This window comes from Galeopterus variegatus, unplaced genomic scaffold (genome assembly GCF_000696425.1).
Source record: "Galeopterus variegatus unplaced genomic scaffold, G_variegatus-3.0.2 Scaffold137, whole genome shotgun sequence".
Classification (NCBI taxonomy): Eukaryota; Metazoa; Chordata; class Mammalia; order Dermoptera; family Cynocephalidae; genus Galeopterus; species Galeopterus variegatus.
In genome coordinates this window covers 666,668-687,273 of record NW_007726248.1, presented here as the reverse complement: position 1 = coordinate 687,273, position 20,606 = coordinate 666,668, and the positions used below count along the sequence as shown (strand labels likewise).

At 44.6% G+C, this 20,606-nt stretch overlaps 1 protein-coding gene across 4 annotated transcripts in view; it reads left to right on the top strand.

Annotated features, from left to right (window-relative positions):
* Positions 1 to 20,606, top strand: part of CAPZB (capping protein (actin filament) muscle Z-line, beta) — a 129,383-nt gene that overhangs the window by 45,920 nt on the left and 62,857 nt on the right. For all 4 annotated transcript variants that reach the window (XM_008589585.1, XM_008589593.1, XM_008589576.1 and 1 more), the window contains one exon: positions 10,914 to 11,003. In XM_008589585.1, coding sequence (XP_008587807.1) covers positions 10,947 to 11,003 — 57 coding nt within the window. In that variant the 5' untranslated portion in view covers positions 10,914 to 10,946. The remainder of the gene's footprint in view (positions 1 to 10,913; positions 11,004 to 20,606) is intronic.

Genomic DNA, 20,606 nt, shown 5'->3' with positions numbered 1-20,606 from the left:
GGGGGGGGGGGGGGGGGGGGGGGGGGGGGGGGGGTGGGGGGGGGGGGGGGGTGAAGGGGGAGGGGGGGGGGGGGGGGGGGTTGTGTAGAATAACACCACAGTAAACCTGTGCTTGCTCAAGCCTTGCTGGGCAGTGGCTCTGCTTTGCCATTTAAAATGTGTTTGCACAGCCACTCCTCCTTCAGAACTTGGGATTGCTAACTCCTTTTTGAGAGTTTTTGCCATTTCACCAAGTTTGGTCGGTAAACTTAAGGTTCTGCAGTTAGAAATTTGGGGTGGTAAACAGTGAATCAATTATCCAAAAAACTACAGCACAAGTACAGCTCCAACTCTTGAGTGTGACTCATTTCGGATATTTCACTTCCTGAAGGAATATGTAAGGGAAAAATCAGCTGCTGGCTCTTGTGGAGTTTGACACGGAGCCTATATGTAGGTTGCTAAGTTTTCCTCTGGAATAAATATACCAGGGAGAGGCACGTGGAAATTCTTGTTGCTGATAGGGTATCTAGGTAGTTTGGGGACTCTTTGAGGGCTGTCACATTTGTCTGGTTTCAATGGCCTCAGATGGGTTTGGGAACACAAGTAAGTAGGGAGAAGGCTCAGAGGTGGAAATACTTCTCGGTGGCATCCTGGGCTGAAGAAGCAGATCAGAGGGCTTCAGAAAGCAAGCTGAGGAAGGGGGTAACTGGAATGCAGAAAAACCAAGGGAACATCTGTTCTGTGGAGGAATACAGAATTTGGTCACGTGTTTCTGTCTTCTGCCCTTCTTCTCATTTTGGCCGTAGGCAAGCTGCCGGTCCCATTCCCTCCTTCTGTGCAGCCCAGGGGAATTGTTTGGGGTGAGTGTTGTGGAAGTCTGCCCTCCTTTGTTGGTGCTTAATGACTTGGAAGCTGACATACCACTCCGCCTACCTTTCTAGAGACTCCTGGCAGCCTAAATGGAAAACCTGTGTCAAGTGAGGGAAAATCAGGGAGGAAAGGGCCCTTAAGCACCCCAAAAAAATGTTATGTAAAAGTCCTGGCAGTTAAGCCGTGTGCTTTACACCCTGGGAGAGTTCCCACCATTGATGGAGGATGTGGCTGTGGGGTACTTTTGCTGGCCAGATGTGGCACCTTGTTCTCAGTGGCCCTGCAAGGTGGAGAGTATTGACGGACCGTGTTTTGAAGAAAACGGAGACGCCAAGGGAGTAAGTGGTGACTTGCTTATTCCCACCCTGAAGATTATAAGGGAAAGTAGGAATTTTTATTATTATTACATTATCTGTGCCTTCAGAGTTTTAGACTTCTTTGAGAAAAGGATTTTTTAAAAATGTGTGCATGTATACACACAAATCTTCGTGCACAGTCAAGGTGCTTGCAAACTATTTGTGGGCCTGTGATTCTGAACCCCAAGCTATGAACCTGTGAATTATTCCTTCCCTCGAAATCTTGTTTGTTTTTGTTTTAAACGAGAATGAGTTTCTAGTTTTCTGGTTTCCCAGCCCACAGCAAATGAAGAAGTATAGCTTACAGCCTGGCAGGAGAGGCAGAAAAGTGTGAAAAGCAGACACAGGGCTTTGTCCTTCGTGTGGTGTCTGGCCACTGAGAGATGGCTTTACCATGCTCATTGCATTGTCCTCTGTGTAAAAACTGTCACACATTTTAGAGAGATCACTCTCTTTTAGGATTCAAAAAAGTTAGTGCTCTGATTATCTGGAAGAAGCCATTGGGTGGAACTCCCAGATCCTCAGTGGTCATGGAATATCTGGGGTGTTGGTTGTTGTTGTAGAATAGGATGCTGTGGTTATTCTTTCCCGCCGTGTTTTTCTGTCTGCCTCTTCCTTAGGCTCCTTGAGGGCAAGCACTGTGCCTGACTCGTTCAGCCATGTCGACCCATCACTCTCGCGAGGGCAAAAGTAGGAAGGGGCACAGAAGGAGACCTGTCAGCGGGAAGATAGGGGTCCAGGTGCTCATCTTGCCAGTGTCTGATCACCTTCCAAAACTTTCTCTGAACCTCATTATTCATCATAAAATGAGGGGTCAGGACTTAGAGGAGCTTTAAAGGTCTATCCACATCTAGTATCTGTGAATCCTAACCCAGTTTTTTAGAAGAGAAACTTATAAAGTGATTATGTTTTCATGGTGGTCAAAATGACATTGACACAGCCAATGATTTGTTACATTTTTAATTGTTCACTTTTATTTTTTTTGCATGTCTAAAATGTTTTCTTTTTTTTTTTTCCCGTTAAATTTTTATTTTGTCAATATACAATGTATTAGATTTTTATGGCCCATCACCGACACCTCCCTCCCTTCTCCCTCTCTCCCCTCCCACCCAAGAATGTCCTTTCCATTTGCTTGTTGTAACAACTTCACAAAAGTATAGTTGTTATATCTTCTTCCCCCCCCCCCGGTTTTTTTGTGAGTGTGTATGTGGGTGAATTAATTTGTTTATTTTTAGCTCCCACCAATGAGTGAGAACATGTGGTATTTCTTTTTCTCTGCCTGACTCATTTCACTCAATATTATTCTCTCAAGGTCCATCCATGTTGTTGCAAATGGCAGTATTTCATTCGTTTTTATAGCTGAGTAATATTTTGTGTGTGTTTGTGGGTGAATTAATTTGTTTATTTTTTTAGCTCCCACCAATAAGTGAGAACATGTGGTATTTCTTTTTCTCTGCCTGACTCGTTTCACTTAATATTATTCTTTCAAGGTCCATCCATGTTGTTGCAAATGGCAGTATTTCATTCGTTTTTATAGCTGAGTAGTATTCCATTGTGTATATATACCACATTTTCCGTATCCACTCATCCGATGATGGACATTTGGGCTGATTCCAGCTCTTGGCTATTGTGAAGAGTGCTGCAATGAACATTGGGGTACAGGTATACCTTCGACTTGATGATTTCCATTCCTTTGGATATATTCCCAGCAGTGGGATAGCTGGGTCATATGGCAGATCTATCTGCAACTGTTTGAGGAATCTCCATGCCATTTTCCATAGAGGCTGCACCATTTTGCAGTCCCATCAACAATGTATGAGAGTTCCTTTTTCTCCACAACCTCGCCAGCATTTATCGTTCAAAGTCTTTTGGATTTTAGCCATCCTCACTGGGGTGAGATGGTATCTCAGTGTAGTTTTGATTTGCATTTCCCGGATGCTGAGTGATGTTGAGCATTTTTTCATATGACTGTTGGCCATTTGTATATCTTCCTTAGAGAATTGCCTACTTAGCTCTTTTGCAATTGTTCACTTTTAAATGGTTAATTTTACCCCCAAAATGAGGCAGTGTATTCTCACATAACAGCAGGTCATGTGTTCCGGCTCCTTCCTCCCTGGTGCTCTGCCATCTCCTGGTGTCTTGTGCTCATCTGCATGGCTGAAGCCGGGGCTAAAATGGTTAGTTTTATGTTGTGTGATTTTTAAAACTTTTTTAACCTCAATGAAAAAAGATGACATTAACCCAACGATGATGACATACAGTGGACCACAGCAGGCAGAAGGAGGCTCAGTCTGCTGAGTGGACTTTGACCATGGCTTTGGTTCACTTGATACAGGGTATTGGATTTTCCCGTGGGAATGAGAAGTCATCCAGAGGGTGTGCATGTTTGTGTTTGGTGAGGCGTCTCCCTCCATGCACGGCTGTCATCACTGTGTCCCTCCCAGAGGGCGGTCAGTCAGTGGAAGAAGCGCTTTTCTTTTTATTAATCCAAAATGTGCAGTTTTCCACAGTGACCTAAAGATGAGTTGTTGGCTGGGCTGGCCCGGGAATCTTACCCCAAATAGCCCCCAGCACAAATTGTTCCTGAGCCACATGGCAGAAAACAGATTCAACTTTTAAACAAAGTTGCTCATTGGGTCACAGATTATACAAGACAAACCATGGTTAAGTTAGACTCTATAAACTTGTGTTAAATCAGCCTGGGCTCCAGCAAAGTTTACCTTTGTGCTATCTGTGAAGTAAGTATTTGCTAAGTCTTTTGGGAATGTAAACGAATGAAGGTCTTAATGAACTAAAGAACAAACTTTAAAGGCCTTGAAGCTTTGGTGGGCTGTTTATGTGTAGACAGATGATAGTAAGTACAGATCTGCCTTAACCACTCCCTAGAGCGGACCAAGCAGGACTTCTGCTGGGAATATTAGCAGCTTGAGTTACTGCTTGTCCTTGGAATTGCACACACTGTGTTTTACAAGGACACACACAAACCATACATGCTCTGATGAGGCTGTGGCGCCATCTTCCAGCAGGTGGCCCTGGCTAGAAAACTTAATCATCTCAGACTTCCCGGCCTTCCTCTCATGTCCAGTAAGTAACCTCATCCTATCTGTCTGCCCCTTGAAGTCCTGACACTCACTCTCCTCCCCAGCCATCCAGCCATAGCCCCTTGGCTGTCTTTGCTGTCCCCAGTCTCATCTCTGGTCAGGCTGTCTCCCCACCGGCTCCAGAGAAGTCCTGTGTAAGTTACTATTGCCGTCTAACAAGGTCACTGAAAAACCTAATGACTTGAACAAGAGTCATTTATTTCATTGTCTCTGATGGTTTTGGTGGATCAGGAATTCAGGAGGGCCTTGGCCGGGTGGCTCTGGCTTGGGATCTCATGCTATTGCAGCCAGACAGCCAAAGCTGGAATAGCAGGAGCCTGGAACAGCACCTGGGGGCCCGTGCATCAGGTTTCTCTCTTTTCACAGAGTCTCTTCATGTGGCTCTCCTGCAAGGGCTAGGTTGGGCTTCTTCACAGCGTGGCAGCCTTAGGGCCATTAAATGATTTTCATTGCCAACTGGGGTTCCAGGCATGTATGTTCAGCAGGCTGGGGAGAACCGCATGGTCTCCTGTTGCCTGGCCTAGAAGTCATAGAGCACCAGCTCTGTTATACTCTGTTGACAAAAACAGTCATAAAAACTCTCCCAGTTCCAAGAGCATGGGACACAGATTCGCCCCTCAACGGGGGGAGTGTCACAGTCACAGGCAAGAGGAGGATGAGGGGTGGGAGATCTTATTATGGCCATTTTGAGAAAATATAATCTGTTTGCCTTTGGACAAAATGATGGCTCTGTCACTTTGGAAAAACCTTCAGGGAAAGTGGACAAAGCGGGACTGCTGGGACAAGTGAGGTTCTGAGTCTGGGCCTGGAGCCAGGTTAGCTGCCCCCCACAACAGTCAGAGCGTAATCCAGCCTTACTCTAGCCCCCTCATGACAAGGCCTCAGCCACCTCCCCATGCCACGCCCCACTGTCCCCTTCCTCCTCAGTGCAACTCAGTGCCTTTCCTTTATCCTGCTGCCTGGAAAAGCCCTTCCGGGTCTGCTTTGGGCACGCCTCCTCATCCAGGGGTAATCACGCTCCTGTACCCCTCTTCTGAGAAGTTTTTTTGGCTTCCCTGTATACTTACTTGTTGGGTACCTTTACTCTAACACTTATCATGGTTGCAGATAGTCTGTTTGTTGTATTAAACTTGGAGCTTGTCACGGGTTAGGACACACCCTGCTCTTGAAGTCCCCACCTAGAGACTGAATACATTTTATTTAAGGATGGTTTCCAAATCGGACTTTGCTCTTTTATTTTGTTTAATAGGCCAAGTTTTACTTATGCAAATGTTTGACAACACTGTCTGAGGTCTGAACTCTAGCAGATATTTTAGGCTGTAGCATTTCATTTGACTTATTTATTATTCTGAAAAATTGTTCTAGTGTGCATTAAGTTGTTTTAGTTGTGGAGGGTGATTTAAGCAGTTTTGTGCTTTTTCTCTGTCATGTAAAAAAACTGCAGAAAGTGAAGCATTTCCTACCTCGGTGCCCTGTACCACTTGGTGGGTACCTTTACTCTAACATTTATCATGGTTGTGGATATACTAAAAAAAGAAGCCACAACCAAAAACCTAAACCTACCACTTGGGGCCTCGCCAGCTTAAGTGGGGTAACTGTCCCCTTCTTATTCTTTGACATCCTAAGAAGGCCTCTTCCTTGATTGTTTCCAATGTTGATTTTGATTGCACTGTAAGCTCTGTGAAGACCAGGGACTTTACGTTCACTATTCCGCATCAAAAACATTGCTCGTTACCTAGGAAACAGTATATCATCATCAAATGACTGAATGGGCAGAGAATTCTGGAGGGTGAAGTGAAATGATCATTTTTTTACTGTTTACCTTTGAACCCAGAAAATACCAGTGGGAGGTAGCACTGGTCAGCTCATGTTAGAAAGGAGGTGTCTAGGATCCGTTAGCATTTTGAAGGAGCCGTTATGTGGAAAGCTCTTAGTCACAGGGTGAAGTTTACAAGGTTAGGGGAGTAACCAGAGGGAAAGAAATCCTAGGAAAATAACTGACACAAGAAGTGTAAATCAGTACATTGTGAACTGTGTCTTGTCTCTTTGAACATTCTGTGTCCTGCCATTGTACACATCAGTCAGCCCTGTGGTTATTTGCTTTTTTATGGGCAGTTGGTTCCTTGAGAGTCGGGACTAGGTGTCATTCATCGGGCCTGCGAAGGCTGGCGCTCAACGCAAGGTTGAATTGTAACCTAGTTGTTTTCCTGGAAAGGGCTGAGTCTGGGACAATGGTTTTGTTGAAGGGCAGGGCATGGGTGCATCTGCACTTGCAGGAGGATGGAAAGCACCATCCAGCTAGAAGGAATCACAAAGGCCATCTAGTCCAAATCCCAGGCCACGAGGGGAACTGAGCAGCCCGGGTCGCAGTCTAGTGACTGGGCAGACCCTGGGCTCTGGACTCCCAAATCCTGCGCCCTGTCCTCATTTGCTCTTGTCATATTTTTTCCTGTTACCTTTAAAAGATAGACATCTGATAATTACATATTAACATAATTTATGTATAGATAACATACATATTAACATAAAGTTTTTGTTGTTGTTGTTTGGTATAAAGAAAACAAAATTTACTGCTTACGGTTACTGAGGCTAGGAAGTCCAAAGTCTAAGAAACAAGTGGTGACTGTGATCCAGGGTTCTCATATTGCAAGGTGGTGGAAGCAGAGACAGAGAGCTTAACATAAGTTTTAAGCATCTTGGTATAATGAACACCCTTGAACGTACCATTTCATGTAAGACCTAGACAAATACCAACTTTCATTTTGTCATTATTCTTCTCTATTTCGTATACATCATTCCCTTGTCTTGGCTTAAAGGAAAAAAAAAAAAGCCTTGCTATATTAGTTTTAAATACACGTTTAGATAATATAGTTTTTGAGCTTTATAAAAGTGGCAGTGTCCTAGGTGGGGACTCCCCCACATCATTCTGTCTCCAGGGTCACGCATGTTGTTGCCTGTAGCTGTAGGTCTTCCACGCTTTCTTCATTCCCCTGCGCTGTTTCCTGTTTGGACCCCCTAGGGTTTGGGATGACTCCCAAATGAATGGCTCCAGTTAACTTTAAGATTTTACAACCTGTCATTAAGCTTTCCCATGTTGCTTCACTTTCGGGAAGCATTTAGTCATTTCTTAATTTAATGATAGTTAAACATCGTAGCCCTAGAAATTTGTACTGAAACATTTCCAGTTATGACTAATTGGGATTAATGTAAAATATGAGTTAGATCACTTTGCAGTACTACCTTAGTGCCATTAGCTAGACACAGCCAGGCCAGGGAGTGGGGGTGTGACCAGCATGTGGGGGGTGGGCTGTGAACAGGCTCCACGGAGGGGTTCGCTGTCTTTTCACGTTGACCTTCTGGTGAAGTTGTCTTGTCTTTTCCTAGATAACACTGCTCAATTCCTAGCTAATCCCTTCTGAATCCCAGTGTGTTCTGGATTACAGTTCCAAATTAGCTAGGCTTCCTTATATCTAAGTTTGCTTTTCAGTCCTGAGGAAGATTAAGATCTGGTCGAGATATTTTCCAAAGATCAGAAGTTTTTATGGGTTACGAATGGTCTTTGAATTAGAGTTGTATGTGAAATGTTTCTCTGTGTGTGCAGTTTTCTAGAGAAGGGCCTTATCTTTGATCAGATTCTAGGAGTCTGCAACAGCCCAGAACAATTGGTTTTAGACCAGGGATTCTCAACCTTGACTCTATTAACATTTGTTGTGGGAGGCTCACCTTTGCACTGTAGGATGTTTAGACGCATCCCTGGCCCCTACCTAGTAGTTTACCCTCCCCCACTTGTGACAACCAAAAATGTCTGCATACATTGCCAAAGTCTCCTGGCAGTGGGTGGGGTATTTGTGTACACAAAGTAATCCCAGGTTGAGAAATCCTAGTTTATTCCTTTTAACAAGTTTGATTGAATCTCTTAGGGTTTTCTATTTTTGTGCGGCCAAGAAAATACATAAGCTGGGGCCAGCCCGTAGCTCACTTGGGAGAGTATGGTGCTGATAACACCAAGGCCACGGGTTTGGATCCTATATAGGGATGGCCGGTCAGTTCAGTTGGGAGAGTGTGGTGCTGACAACAAGTCAAGGGTTAAGATCCCCTTACTGGTTATCTTTTTTTAAAAAAAAGAAAAAGGGGCTGGCCCGGTGGCGCACTGGAGAGTGCGCCACTTGGGAGCACGGCGGCGCTCCCGCCGAGGGTTCGGATCCCATGTGGAGACCTGTTCCCGCTCACTGGCTGAGCGCGGTGCGGGCACAGCACTGAGGGTTGTGATCCCGTTGCCGGTCCCTGGTGCGGACGCGACACCGAGGGTTGCGATCCCGTTACCGGTCAGTAAAAAAGACAAAAAGGAAAAAAATAAAAAATAAAAAATAAAAAAAAGAAAAAGAAAATACATAGCTACTTGTGGAGTTTGAACACCTAGCTCTAGTTTAAGGCAAAAGGAGAGATCAGGATTGGGTTGAGTAGGGAGGAATATTGTAAAATACTTATACTGAAAAATATTTTTAAAATATTAAAAACCTGTATCTATATTTACACACACACACACTACCCCAATTATTAAATATATACTACTATGTAGTAAATATTTCACATGCATTTTCTAAATCATTGTAACAACTCTGTAAAGTAGATACTATCTCCATTTTATGGATAAAGAAAGAGAGGCTCATAGAGGTTAAGAAACTTGCCCAAGGTCATAAGTTGATGAATGGCAGAACTGGGAATTGAATATGTCCCTCTAGAGTCAAATCAGCTTATCCGTGTGCTCTACCCAAGTTGTGGTGTAAAAATTTCTTCCCAGGGCCGGCCCGGTGGCGCACTGGATAGTGCGCCGCTTGGGAAGCGCGGCAGCGCTCCCATCCGAGGGTTCGGATCCCACGTACAGACCGGCTCCCGCTCACTGGCTGAGCGAGGCGCGGGAGCAACGCCGAGGCTTGCGATCCCGTTGCCGGTCCCCGGTCCGGTACGGGGGCAACACTGAGGGTTGCGATCCGTTGCCGGACACGGAAAAAAGACAAAAAGACAAAAAAAAAAAAAAAAATTTCTTCCCATGCCAGCAGGCCAAACCCATGCATGTCACCATGGCCTTGGCTGACATGCATTAGCCTAGAAGTGCGTGGCACGAGTAGGGAATCCATGGTTGCTGGAATGTTTCATTAAGCCAAACAAGTGATAGGATTTCCGGTGTGGTGGGGTTTTTTTTTTCTTTTCAGGGTAACCAGTTTGTTGTGTGTCCCAGAATAAATTGTTACTGATAACCATCTTCAGCAAGGTACATGCTTTTTAAAAATAGATTGCTGCATATGCCATATCGATATCTGAAAATAAAATTGACTTCAATTAACAATGTGTTATGTCTTTTGTGAATATAAAGTGGGTCCTTGCCCCATGACCTGCTTTTGGTTAATAGACCTGGAGCATGGATGGTGATATTCAAAGGTTGTATTTCATTACAGCCAAATGTGGCATTTTCAGGATTACTTTGTATATTTTGTGAGACTCTTTAGCTTGTTGATTTAGGGCTTTCAAAATTCCTGAAATTGGTCTGAGCAGAGTAGATTCTGATACAAATCAGTGCCTCTCTGGTAGTGTTGAGGACTCCATCTGCCTTATTGTGGTTGCCTGCACTTCTTAGAGTCATGTACAAAGCTCTTCACCTTTGTAGCTGGCCCACCTGTCCCACCTTCTTTCTCATTGCTCCTCCTGAGGTCTAGCCTCTGTGTTAGAGCGCACTGGGCACCGAATCTGCTTTGCACTTTAGCAGTCGTGAACCCACTCAATTCCCTCCTTCCTTCCTTCCTTATTTTTTGTGTGTTTGTGGTGACTGGCTCATGGTAGCTCTTAGCAAATATTTGCAGCATAAATATTAAGTGAAGAGAGTATTGTGAGGTGTCCAGTGCATAGCTTTAAAAAGGTACTTGATAAATGAGAGTGATTTTTGTCCTCCAGTCCTGAGGCAGGAGTGACCACAGTTTGTTGCACTTGTAGTCCACTTTGCCAGCTAGAGTGAGCTCTTGACTGTAATGCAGTTCAGGTCTTGGTCTTGTTTACACAGGGCTTGGGAAAGTTTTTCAAGCTTTATTTGGATGAATGAAGCACTTTTAACCTCTGTGTGCATCTTGCCACTTGTTCTTTGCCAGGCTTTTCCTTCTGGCTCGGAGCTCATCAGGGAGCCTGGCCTGGCCATGTTACCTGGCATTCATACCCAGGTTACAGCAAAGGCGAAACCTAATTTGCTACTTGAGCATGCTCGCCATAGAACCTTCTGGGAGCTAATACCTCTGCAGCTACTGAGGTCTGTTGAGTAGGAGAAAGGAAGCTGATGAGGGAACTCTCTGAACGCTCCAGCCTGCTTCCCACTCTTCTGGGATCTTTTGGTTGTCCCCACTTGTGATCTAGACTGTTATCAAAGAGAGAGCAGAGACCATGCACAGCCATCTCCCTCCAGGCTATGGGCACAGAGAGGCTGACAGGGGGCCCGCTTCAGAGCCCTTTGGGTCTTAGAATACCCCGGGCAAGCAGCCACTGGAAGAATGCTTTGTAAAAGGAGTTTTTGATATTCTTGTTGGCAGAAATGACTTATGCACTTTTATTTCTTCCTCCACAGAGTGATCAGCAGCTGGACTGTGCCTTGGACCTAATGAGGCGGCTGCCTCCACAGCAGATCGAGAAAAACCTCAGCGACCTGATCGACTTGGTATGTGTGTTCTTCCTGTGGCTTCACTTGAGGCTGTGGCTCCACTTGAGGCTATGGCTCATAACTGGTGGCTTTGTGTAGCTTTTTTCCATGCAGAATTCAAAACACAGGAAACCTCCTCTCTTCCTAGCCAGATACCACTACTGGGCTACGAGACTCCTCCAAGACAGAGGGAAGATGAGTTTCATAAGGTGAACTTTCTTTCAGAACCATCTGTGTTGGTAAAGCCCAAGATGGGAGCTCTAAAGTTGACTACAGTCTGCTCCCCTCCCCCAACTACCTTGTCTTCAGCTTCTAGAAGCTTGCATTTAGGAATGGTGAGGATGAAGACAGGCACCCGCACCCCGCTGCCCCGCATTCAACAGTGCAGCTGTATCAGGCGCTCTTGGTCTCTCCACTGTTGTGTGAACTTCTCCAACCAACACAGTACAGATGTCTACCCTGTAAGATGCCTCAGTGGCTTTGTTTCTACTTTGAAAAGATACAGCAAACAAAAGTTGGCTTTTAAAGAGCTCATCACATCTATTTTTAAAATACTTAATTCATTTTTAAAGTGTTTTTAAATATTCAGAATAATTAGTCTCAAAATGATGCCTCATATTAACTGGCAAGTAATATTACTTGACAATGCTCAAAATATTCAAAAACATCTAGAAAGCCATAGGAACAATTGAAAAGAAATAAAACCAGGTCCTAAGAGGCCAACTGAATCACCTAGATCATTTGGCCAGTGAGTTCTGGCCCTGGATCTGGAACCTGAGCCCTCTGAATTGAGTCCTCTGTGTTTCTCATTGTGTCCCATGTCTTCTTGGATGTAATTATTAGTTGCCAAATGTGACTCATCAGTGAGATATCTTTTAAAATAGTGGTTTTACTAGGAAAAATTATGACTGCAGGAGACTCATATCATTCACAGATTAAACTCTTCATGATAGTCTAGAAAATCCATAGTGCCATTATTTGTATATTTATAGGGACACAAACTCCCAAGAGAGAGGCAGGTATGTGAGACAGAGTCGAGCCTATGAAGGAGTGTGAACTTGATATATTTTACCTGTAGTAGTTCAAGAGGTGAGGAGGAGGAGGCCACTGGAGGTCAGTGGCCATGCTGAGAAAGCCAGCTGCAGGTGCTCTGTGACGTCAGTGAAGAGGAAGAGGGTATGAAAAAGTAATGGGTCTTGGCCAGACAAACTGACGTTTCAGATGAGCATTAAAGCATAGGAAGTTGGATTGCGATGTGAATGAACCCACTATGCACTCAGGATCATGGATCCCAAACAAAGAGTAAACACTGAGGTGGACCTGATCTAAGAAAAGGCATGGCAGGGTCTCAGGGCCTGGGCCCCATCTGGAAGGGCAGCCATCTTTTTGCTCCAGGTGCTTTTTGCCCTGTTGGGAGTGGGATGCCCTTTGCTTGTTTTCATATTTTTCTGGAGGAGCCATATATGTGGTTTTTTGTGTGAAATGTCCTGATTTTTAAACAATGACCTAAACATTGGCTTGGTTGGGTCCAATTTTGTATAGAATCTGGGCCCGAACGTGTGAAATGTGAGGTGGGGGTGGGGCAGGCAGTGTGGGCCAGAGCAGTTAGAGGAGATAGTCTCTGTTGAGAAATAATGAACTATAAAGTTGAATAGTAGGTGTCCTTGAAAGTCTGAAGGAGGACTTTACTTGATGTGGTGCTAGTTGTCACCATGGACCTACTTACTGAATTTTATGTGTAGCCCACTGTGCTAAGCAGTTTATGTGCATGGCCTTACTTAACTCTCAGCAATCCTGTAAGCTAGCACTACAAAATGCAGTCTAAAAAATAGTGCTACAATGTCTTTGCATTTTTCTTGATTAGAAATCTGTCATTGATCTTACATGGAAGAGATGGGCAAAAAGTTGGTATGATCAGATCCCTAATTTGGTCAGCTGCAGGGGCTTTTTTTCCTTTAAACAGCATGAAAGTATGCTTGGCTGAGTTTAAATTTAGTTTGCTAGTTTACTTATTACTGTATTTTAGCAATACACCAAACATAGAAGTGAGAAACGATGAGCAAATCTTTCTCAGTAGACTCTTCTTAGTGTTTAACCAGGCTATTTTGTTCTTATGTAAGCTGAAGTGTGTTACTCCAGCTGTGTATTTTCTCTGATTCCCTCGTCACTCCTTATTTCAGAGGTGTGCATATAGTTGCTTTTATCAACACCTGGGCAGCTGGTTCCCTTGCTGCATATGCTGCCAGTTTTCCTTGAGTTCAACAGGAAGATTGAAGCATTGATAGTGAGTGAAGGAGAGTATAGAGAGATCCTTTCTTTGTCTTTCACCATAGCCAAATGCTAGACAAGAGATATCAGACCTAAGGTTTCTTTTTTTTTTTTTTTTTCTCCCTATATGAAGATGACCGGTAAGGGGATCTTAACCCTTGGCTTGGTGTTGTCAGCACCACGCTCTCCCAAGTGAGCTAACCGGCCATCCCTATATAGGGATCCGAACCCGTGGCCTTGGTGTTATCAGCACCGCACTCTCCCAAGTGAGCCACGGGCCGACCCTCAGACCTGAGGTTTCAATTGCAGGATGGTACTTGGCCATAGGTTGAAGTACCAAAGTGTATCTGTCACTGGCATATGACATAATACGTGACATTCCATGGATTACTGTTCGAGTGCAGTTTTGTCTTCTGTAGAACACGTGCTAGAGAGGAGGTGGAGCAGATCAAGACTGGGGTGGACAGCTAATGTTTGTTGAATACCTACTATGTGCCCAGGACTGAGCTGGGTACTTCTGTTTGTGTTATTTATTTAATCTAAGTTTCACCCTTTAAGTTAACATAGGACCACTTCACCTTTTTCAGACGATTTAGAGTCGGTGAGGAAGAAGCCAGGGTGGTGGCGGGGCTGAGCAGTGGCTGAGGAATCCTGATCTCTTCTGCTCAGACACCTCCGCTTGCTGGGTACCTTTGGGTGGAATCACACTCAGAGCAACACATTAAATGTGGTGCATCTTTGCGGTGCATTGGTTTTACCTGTTTGGGGCAAAGTGTTAAACAATTTAATCCATTAGTAATCTAAAATGTTAAAAAATAAGTGTGTTATAGAGAATAATTTTAAATACAAATTTATTAAATATAATTTTTTTTATTTATTTAAAAGATGACCGGTAAGGGGAACCTTGACTTGGTGTTGTCAGCACCACATTCTCCCAAGTGAGCGAACCAGCCATTCCTATATAGGGATCCGAACCCGTGGCCTTGGTGCTATCAGCACCACACTCTCCCAAATGAGCCACGGGCCAGCCCTAAAAACAATTTTAAGTTCAAAATTCAGCATAATTTAAAAACAAAAACTAGAGACGTGAAAGAAACTGCCTTCTTAGAGCCAGGCCATTTGAGATTAGCCATTCACTTTATTCTGTGGCCTTGGGGCAGCTTCAGAGGCACCCACTGCCCCTTCCCGGGCTGTGGGGAGGACAGCCTTGGGCCCCATCCACCCCAGAGAGCTAAACAAGAGCCGTAGTAGATTCCCATCATGCAGAATAGCCTGGGGAATCAGTGTTCTCATTAATTTTTTAATTGAAATCTGATGAATGTCAAAATGGAAGTGGAGCATGATTTTTCAACAAAGTAGGATCTGGTAAAGCATGCCTCATTAAAACCATATTGACGTGCTTCAAAAGCCACGTTTTGATTAGTGATCTGGCTTTGAGGTCCTTGCTGTGTATGGTACGTGTGTAAGGGGTGGTTGGGCTGGCCGTGTCCTGGATCCTGGGACCCGTCCTAGAAGTTCCCCAGGTGTTTTCCCTTCATCGCTGCCATTTTTCTCCTGCTTACAGGAAGAATAACAGTTTTTCTTTTTTCCATTTTAACTGAATTTGCGAAATTCTTTTATTCTTCTAAGAGTTGATCTGTGCTGAATATACCATTGTGGCTCTGAAGTTCACAAGCAGTTTTAGTTTCCTTCCAAAGCTGCAATTTCAGAAAATTCCCACTGTGATGGGTCTTTCTAAAAGCAAAGTCTCTGGGCCTTTGTTTTACATAATCTGGGATCAGCCAGATGTTTTCAAAGCAGATTGCAGTCATTCCTTCTGGGCTTACCTGCCTCAAATAATGAAGGGGGGTTGCAGTTTTTAAGAAAAGTCTCCAGGTTTAAGACTGACGAGAATGTTAGGATTTGCCAGCATTCTCCGTGAAGGGGAATTGCTTAGATGTCAGAGCCAGGTAGCTGTAGGGGAATTTATCCGGTCCACCAGTGGTCCTTACAGAGTAGTATTAAAGAGAAATGTGGTGTATGCCTGGCAGCCAGGCCAAGCCCAATTTATCATGCCAGATCAGCTTTCTTTTTTCTTTTTTCTTTCTAGCATCAGAGCTTTTGCTGCCTCGGGATTATGATGCATGCTCTGATTGGTGAGAAATGACTTTCCTTTGCAGATGGCCAAAACATCATTTTATTACATATTAATCCCATTGTGCTAGACTGAAGCCAGCCGAAATCCGTTGTTAAAGCGTTTCAAAAATACCTACACGTACATGTAGGCCAAGAATCCTGTGTTGTGAAGATGCCCCTTTGGCTTCCTCACCTTTGACTTTCTATGGCTTTACTCTGCATACTGGCAGCAAGAGTTGAAACTTCTTGGCTGGGGTGTATTTTGAGCCCTGAGCTGAAGAAGGAGTTTCGTTCTGCAAATTGGCACCCAGCAGGCCATCTGTCCTCTGCCTTTTTAAGAGCAAACCAAAAATAGCCATAAATCTGTTTAACCAGGCAAGAAAGTCTCTGCTTGCAAATGTTGGTCACTTCGTTTTTTAGTTCCTTCTCCTCCTCCTTCCCTATAGTATCCAGAAGGCCCAGCTCTTATGGGTGTCCCCAGACTTTACTCAAGCAAGGGGAAGACATCAGAGCTGGGAAAGCAGCCAGGCCATTCTGGCCAGGCCTGCGGGGTAAAGGTGGAAGAGACATCCTGATGCTTTAGCAGGGATTGATAACTTGATCAGTTTTCATTTCAGCATTATTTCTATTTTTGGCAGCCAGAAGGGCTGTCCAGAAATAGAAAGGGCCAGCTGGGTGCACAGCTTTGCCCTGCTAGCCTCCCCAGTACCTGTACATTGAGCGGCTCACAGGAATTTCCCCCACAGTCCTGGCAGTGCGATGTCTGCAGGGAGTGTGGCATGACAGAGCAGCAGGCTGGAGTGTAAGGGCTGTGCCTGTGCATTCGGACCTCAGTGAACAAGCGGGTGGAAACCTACAGATTATGACGGTGAAGCAGCCCCTGGAGCCAGCTTACATATATTTGTGATTTGTTGGTTAAATCAAGGCTAATACTTTATGTAATTGTTCATTAATATTAGCAGACTATCTGATGTCTGCAAAGCAGTGTTACTCAGTTTTCAGTCTCTAATAGTTAAACCAGTGAAATCTGGAAATTATTTCCTAGTGACAGCTGTGGAGAATGACATATAAACTCAGTCCTGTCCCCAGGTGATAAAGTCTCCAGTAGGGCCTGGGGACCCAAGGCCAGAGTTGATCTGCTTTGTCTGTGTTCTAGAGTGAGCAGCTTGGCATTTTCTTCTTGCCTAGTTTCCCATTCTTCATTGCCGCTTAATTCTTCATTGCCGCTTAAACTGTCTCAGATCGGCATTTTTCCTCCTTTATCTCAAAGACAACATTTAAAACGTCTTCTCCTTTCTAAAGGGGTCTCAGTGTGAGTATGTGAACAGTTTGTGGTGTCAGTCAGCATTTATCGAGCACCTCCCGTGAGTCAGGCAGTGTGTTTAGCCCTGGGGCGGAGTGCAGGCTTTATTCCTTGGCTACCCTCTTACAGGTAAAAATGCAGGGATTCTACAAGTTGATCCCTGGAAAGAACAACCTGAGTTGGATTCTCTCAGACCATTGATCATTCACCAGTTAATAAGCTCTCTGAGGGTGAGTGTCAAGAGCTGCAGAACCGAGCTATTTTTCCTGCAAGTTTTTATTTACCACCTACTACATGCAGACACTGTTCTAGGTGCCGGGGTTACAGTGGTGAACAAGATGAAAGGCCTTGCTGTATAGAGCTGACATTTAGTGGAGAATTTCTGGGAAGGAGGACTTGGCCATGGTTAGTTTTGCACTATTATTGAACAAGATAAATCGCAGGTGTACTTATTTGGTTTTACTTATGCATAAAGGTGTTATAGGCTGTTTAATGGCCATGCCCAACTATCAATAAGTGGCCTCTTAGTGACACGTGTCTTGGAGCTTCTCAGATGCTTTCCCCAAAGTACTTCTGACAGTAGAGGAGAGCAGATACATATCCTTGGCATTTTGGGAGCAAATCCAAATACGCCTGCCTTGAGGAATTTTATATTTTAACTTTTTTAGAAATTGTATTCCAACTCAACATGACCACATGCAAGACATCTTAATATAAAAATAATGCTTCCTCCACCAAAGCCTTGAGTCCAGTTGATGCTCTGGGAAGACAGGCCCTGTCTCTGGGTGTTGCCCTGCCAGCCTAGCACTTAGTGCTCTGGGAACTTGGGTGGAGAGGCTCAGCTGGGCCTTGTGACTATGCCCCAGCACCCAGGAGGTAAGCTCAGGTGCTCCCCCCGAGATGTGCAGGGGCCAGTGACACATCGAGGCTTGCCTTGCTCTGGAACCCTGCTGAGAAAGGGGGAGAGGGCGGGGTCTGCTGGACCCCATTTTCTGGTGCCTAGGGAAGTTCTCTATGGGTTTATGTTGGCGGGAGGGGAACTTGGCTTGTACTCTTTCATCCTCCTTGGGTCTGCTGGGAGTTTTTTGTGCTGGGCCAGATATTTTCTTGAGTAGGAGCTGGGGAATGGATCGAATAATGGGTGATATGCAACAGTCCCTGCACAGCCTCTGTTGTACTGATTTTTCTGAGTTTATTCTGAACTTTCCTACAGGCGACACTGTGCTGCAGTTCCCATTTTACAAGGGGGGAAAAAGCATTCCAGCCAAAGGCCTCCAGCAGTATTTTAATGAACTCCATTCCTTGGAAAGTTTTGGTGAGCCTTTTCATGCGAGTGTTTTGCTCTCTGAATGGACTGCAGCTGTTGTGACTAAAGCTAGGGAGCACGAGAAAGCACACCCTGCGCTTTAGGTGCTGAGCTGGCCCTCTGTTCCCAGTCCAGGGCTGCCTCTCCAGAGGACGGCGGCTCTTCATGACCACAGCCTGTTGTGGGCGAGGACCCAGGCACCTAATGGTGCAGCCTCTGATTTGTGTCAAGGGGGCAGCTCTTCTGAAGGAAGAAGTGGCATGATTTGCTTAGAAAGAGGAAGTGGGGCTTCCTGGAGTGCCCTCCCCTAAGCAGCTCCCCCATAGATGTGACCAGGAATTATTTGAAATTCTGATGACTTCTGTTTTATGCCAAGTAATAGTCCCTCATTCTGTCCAATTAAGAGTGAGATGAATTGCCTCCTGTACAGGCAGTCCAGACAACTACAAGTCATTGGCTGGGGGGCCGGGGGGGTGGTCCTTGGGGAGCAAAGACTTTTTCCAGTAGCTGTGATAATATGTCCGCCCATCCTAAACAGTTACAGTAAATCTCCCATTATGGTTAGAGGTTTGGAATTCTCCAAAGCCAGATATTTTGAAAGTTCGCCATCTCCCATCACCTTTAAGACAACTGCCCAGTATGCTTTTGTTATTTCTCAGAGGTTACAAAGTTCGAAATAGAGATTATTTTTTGTTTGGTCTGAGATTTAGAATTTGACTCCCCCTTTTCATTCATTTCATGGAAAATCTTTCTTAATGAATGACGGGGAAAAATAAATAACTTTAGTGGAGATCTGTCAGATGTTGGAATACTTGTATATGGGCCTCATTATTAATACACTTCATTCATTACCTTGTTTAATCTTTGTAGCCACTCTATGAAGTGAGTGGGAGCATCTCCTTTTATAGATGAGGAAACTGAGGAATGGAGAAGAGCAGGGACTTCCCCGGAGTCCCATACCTGATCCATTATTTGGTGGGGCTGGGGGGTGTGGTCCAAACCCAGACATTGATTCCATCTGTTTTTCACTGTATTACTGTACTAAAAATGAAAACATTACAGCGTGCCGTTTCTTACATGTTCTGCTAAAGTTAAGTCATCTTTTAAAAGGAAACTATAAAGGGAAATTTGTGATGAGGGTAGGGGAAAGGTAGTCACCATGGAACTTGTAAGCACCTCAGGGAAAAAGACTTTTTAAACTTCTCTTTCTGCCTCTCCTGGTACGAGCACTCTCTGCGGATGGTTCTCAGAGCCTGATGAGCAGAGAGGAACCATGGCCTGGTGTTGGGAGCGGGGGCTCCCCCAGAGCCGCAGTGCTAAGGGGACGCTACCTTGTCCAGACGGCACACACCCTCACACATGCACGCACGTGCACACACACTTTGCATTGTGTGTGTTTGGGGGAAAGGTACTGTTTTAAAAAGCGTTCTGTGCACAATGAGTAGTATGTTGCCACTCTTCTTTCAGTTAATAAAACAAATCTTAAAAATTTAGAAAAAAGCAGTACACTGCAAGAACTTCTGGGATGCTTCAGTAAGGTGACCACCTTTAAATTTAATGTGCCAACCTATACCCCGGCATAAACCAGTTAGGATAGATGTAACGCCCAGGGGCCGGTGGGGGACAAGATCCCATTAGTAACAGAAGAAGGACTTGCCACCTAGGACCACGAGGCGAGTTGGCCATGTGTGAGGCCAGTCAGAGCTCTGGACTGAGTGGCGGGAGCGAATGGAGTCAGAAGGCAACTACTATTTTGAAGGAAAACAGACTAGATCTGGATTGCACAGCATGTAGTCATATTTCTAATGGACTACAGAGTTAACTGTTAAATGATCATAGGAGAACCAGAGAGAGCATCGAAGATATTTGATATTGAGATGAGGGGGGCTTTATAAGGCATATAAGCTCATGCCAAAATGATAACTTTGCTTGCAAATACAACTTAAAAGTTGACACAAAATGAAATTGAAAGGCAAAGAACACTCTGAAAAATTTTTGCACCTTTTGGCAAGGAACTTTTCTCTCTCTAAGTCTTCAGAACTTCTGGGGTGGTTACAGATGAGGAAGCAGGGCCTTCAGCGGCTTGTCTCGGGTCTCCAGGCAGTAATGAGGGAGCCAGGCTTTGAACCCAAGAAGCCTGACCCCAGGGCTCTTTACCACCGTTTGGGGCTGCTGCACGTTTCCTGATTTTCTAATGGAATGGGTCACCTCATCTTTGCATTGAGTTTTTGAGGGTTAAGGACAGTGAATGGGAGAAACTCAGCACACTTTCTACCTTCTAGGAGCTTCACCATCTATATTGGGATACTAAAGGTTCTGAGAAGTCCCGCAGTTAAAAGAAAAGAACCTGTTTTCCTTTAACCCAGTGTTTCTCCACCTCATTTTCATGGAATGCACTTTGGGAAACATTGGTTTCCCGGAAAGGTTTGTAATGCACACATCAGATGACCTGTGATGTTAGCCAAGTTTTTTATTTTTATTACTGTTTGGTAAAATAGGGTAGAAAAAAATGGCTTTCCTTGAAAATTTTTTTGCAGAGGAGGCAAAACTTCAGAAAACTTCTGGCTTCTTTAGCAAAAGGAAAAGTCTGGATGGAAAGAAAGCATTGTGTGCATCAAGTTGGTGTCTT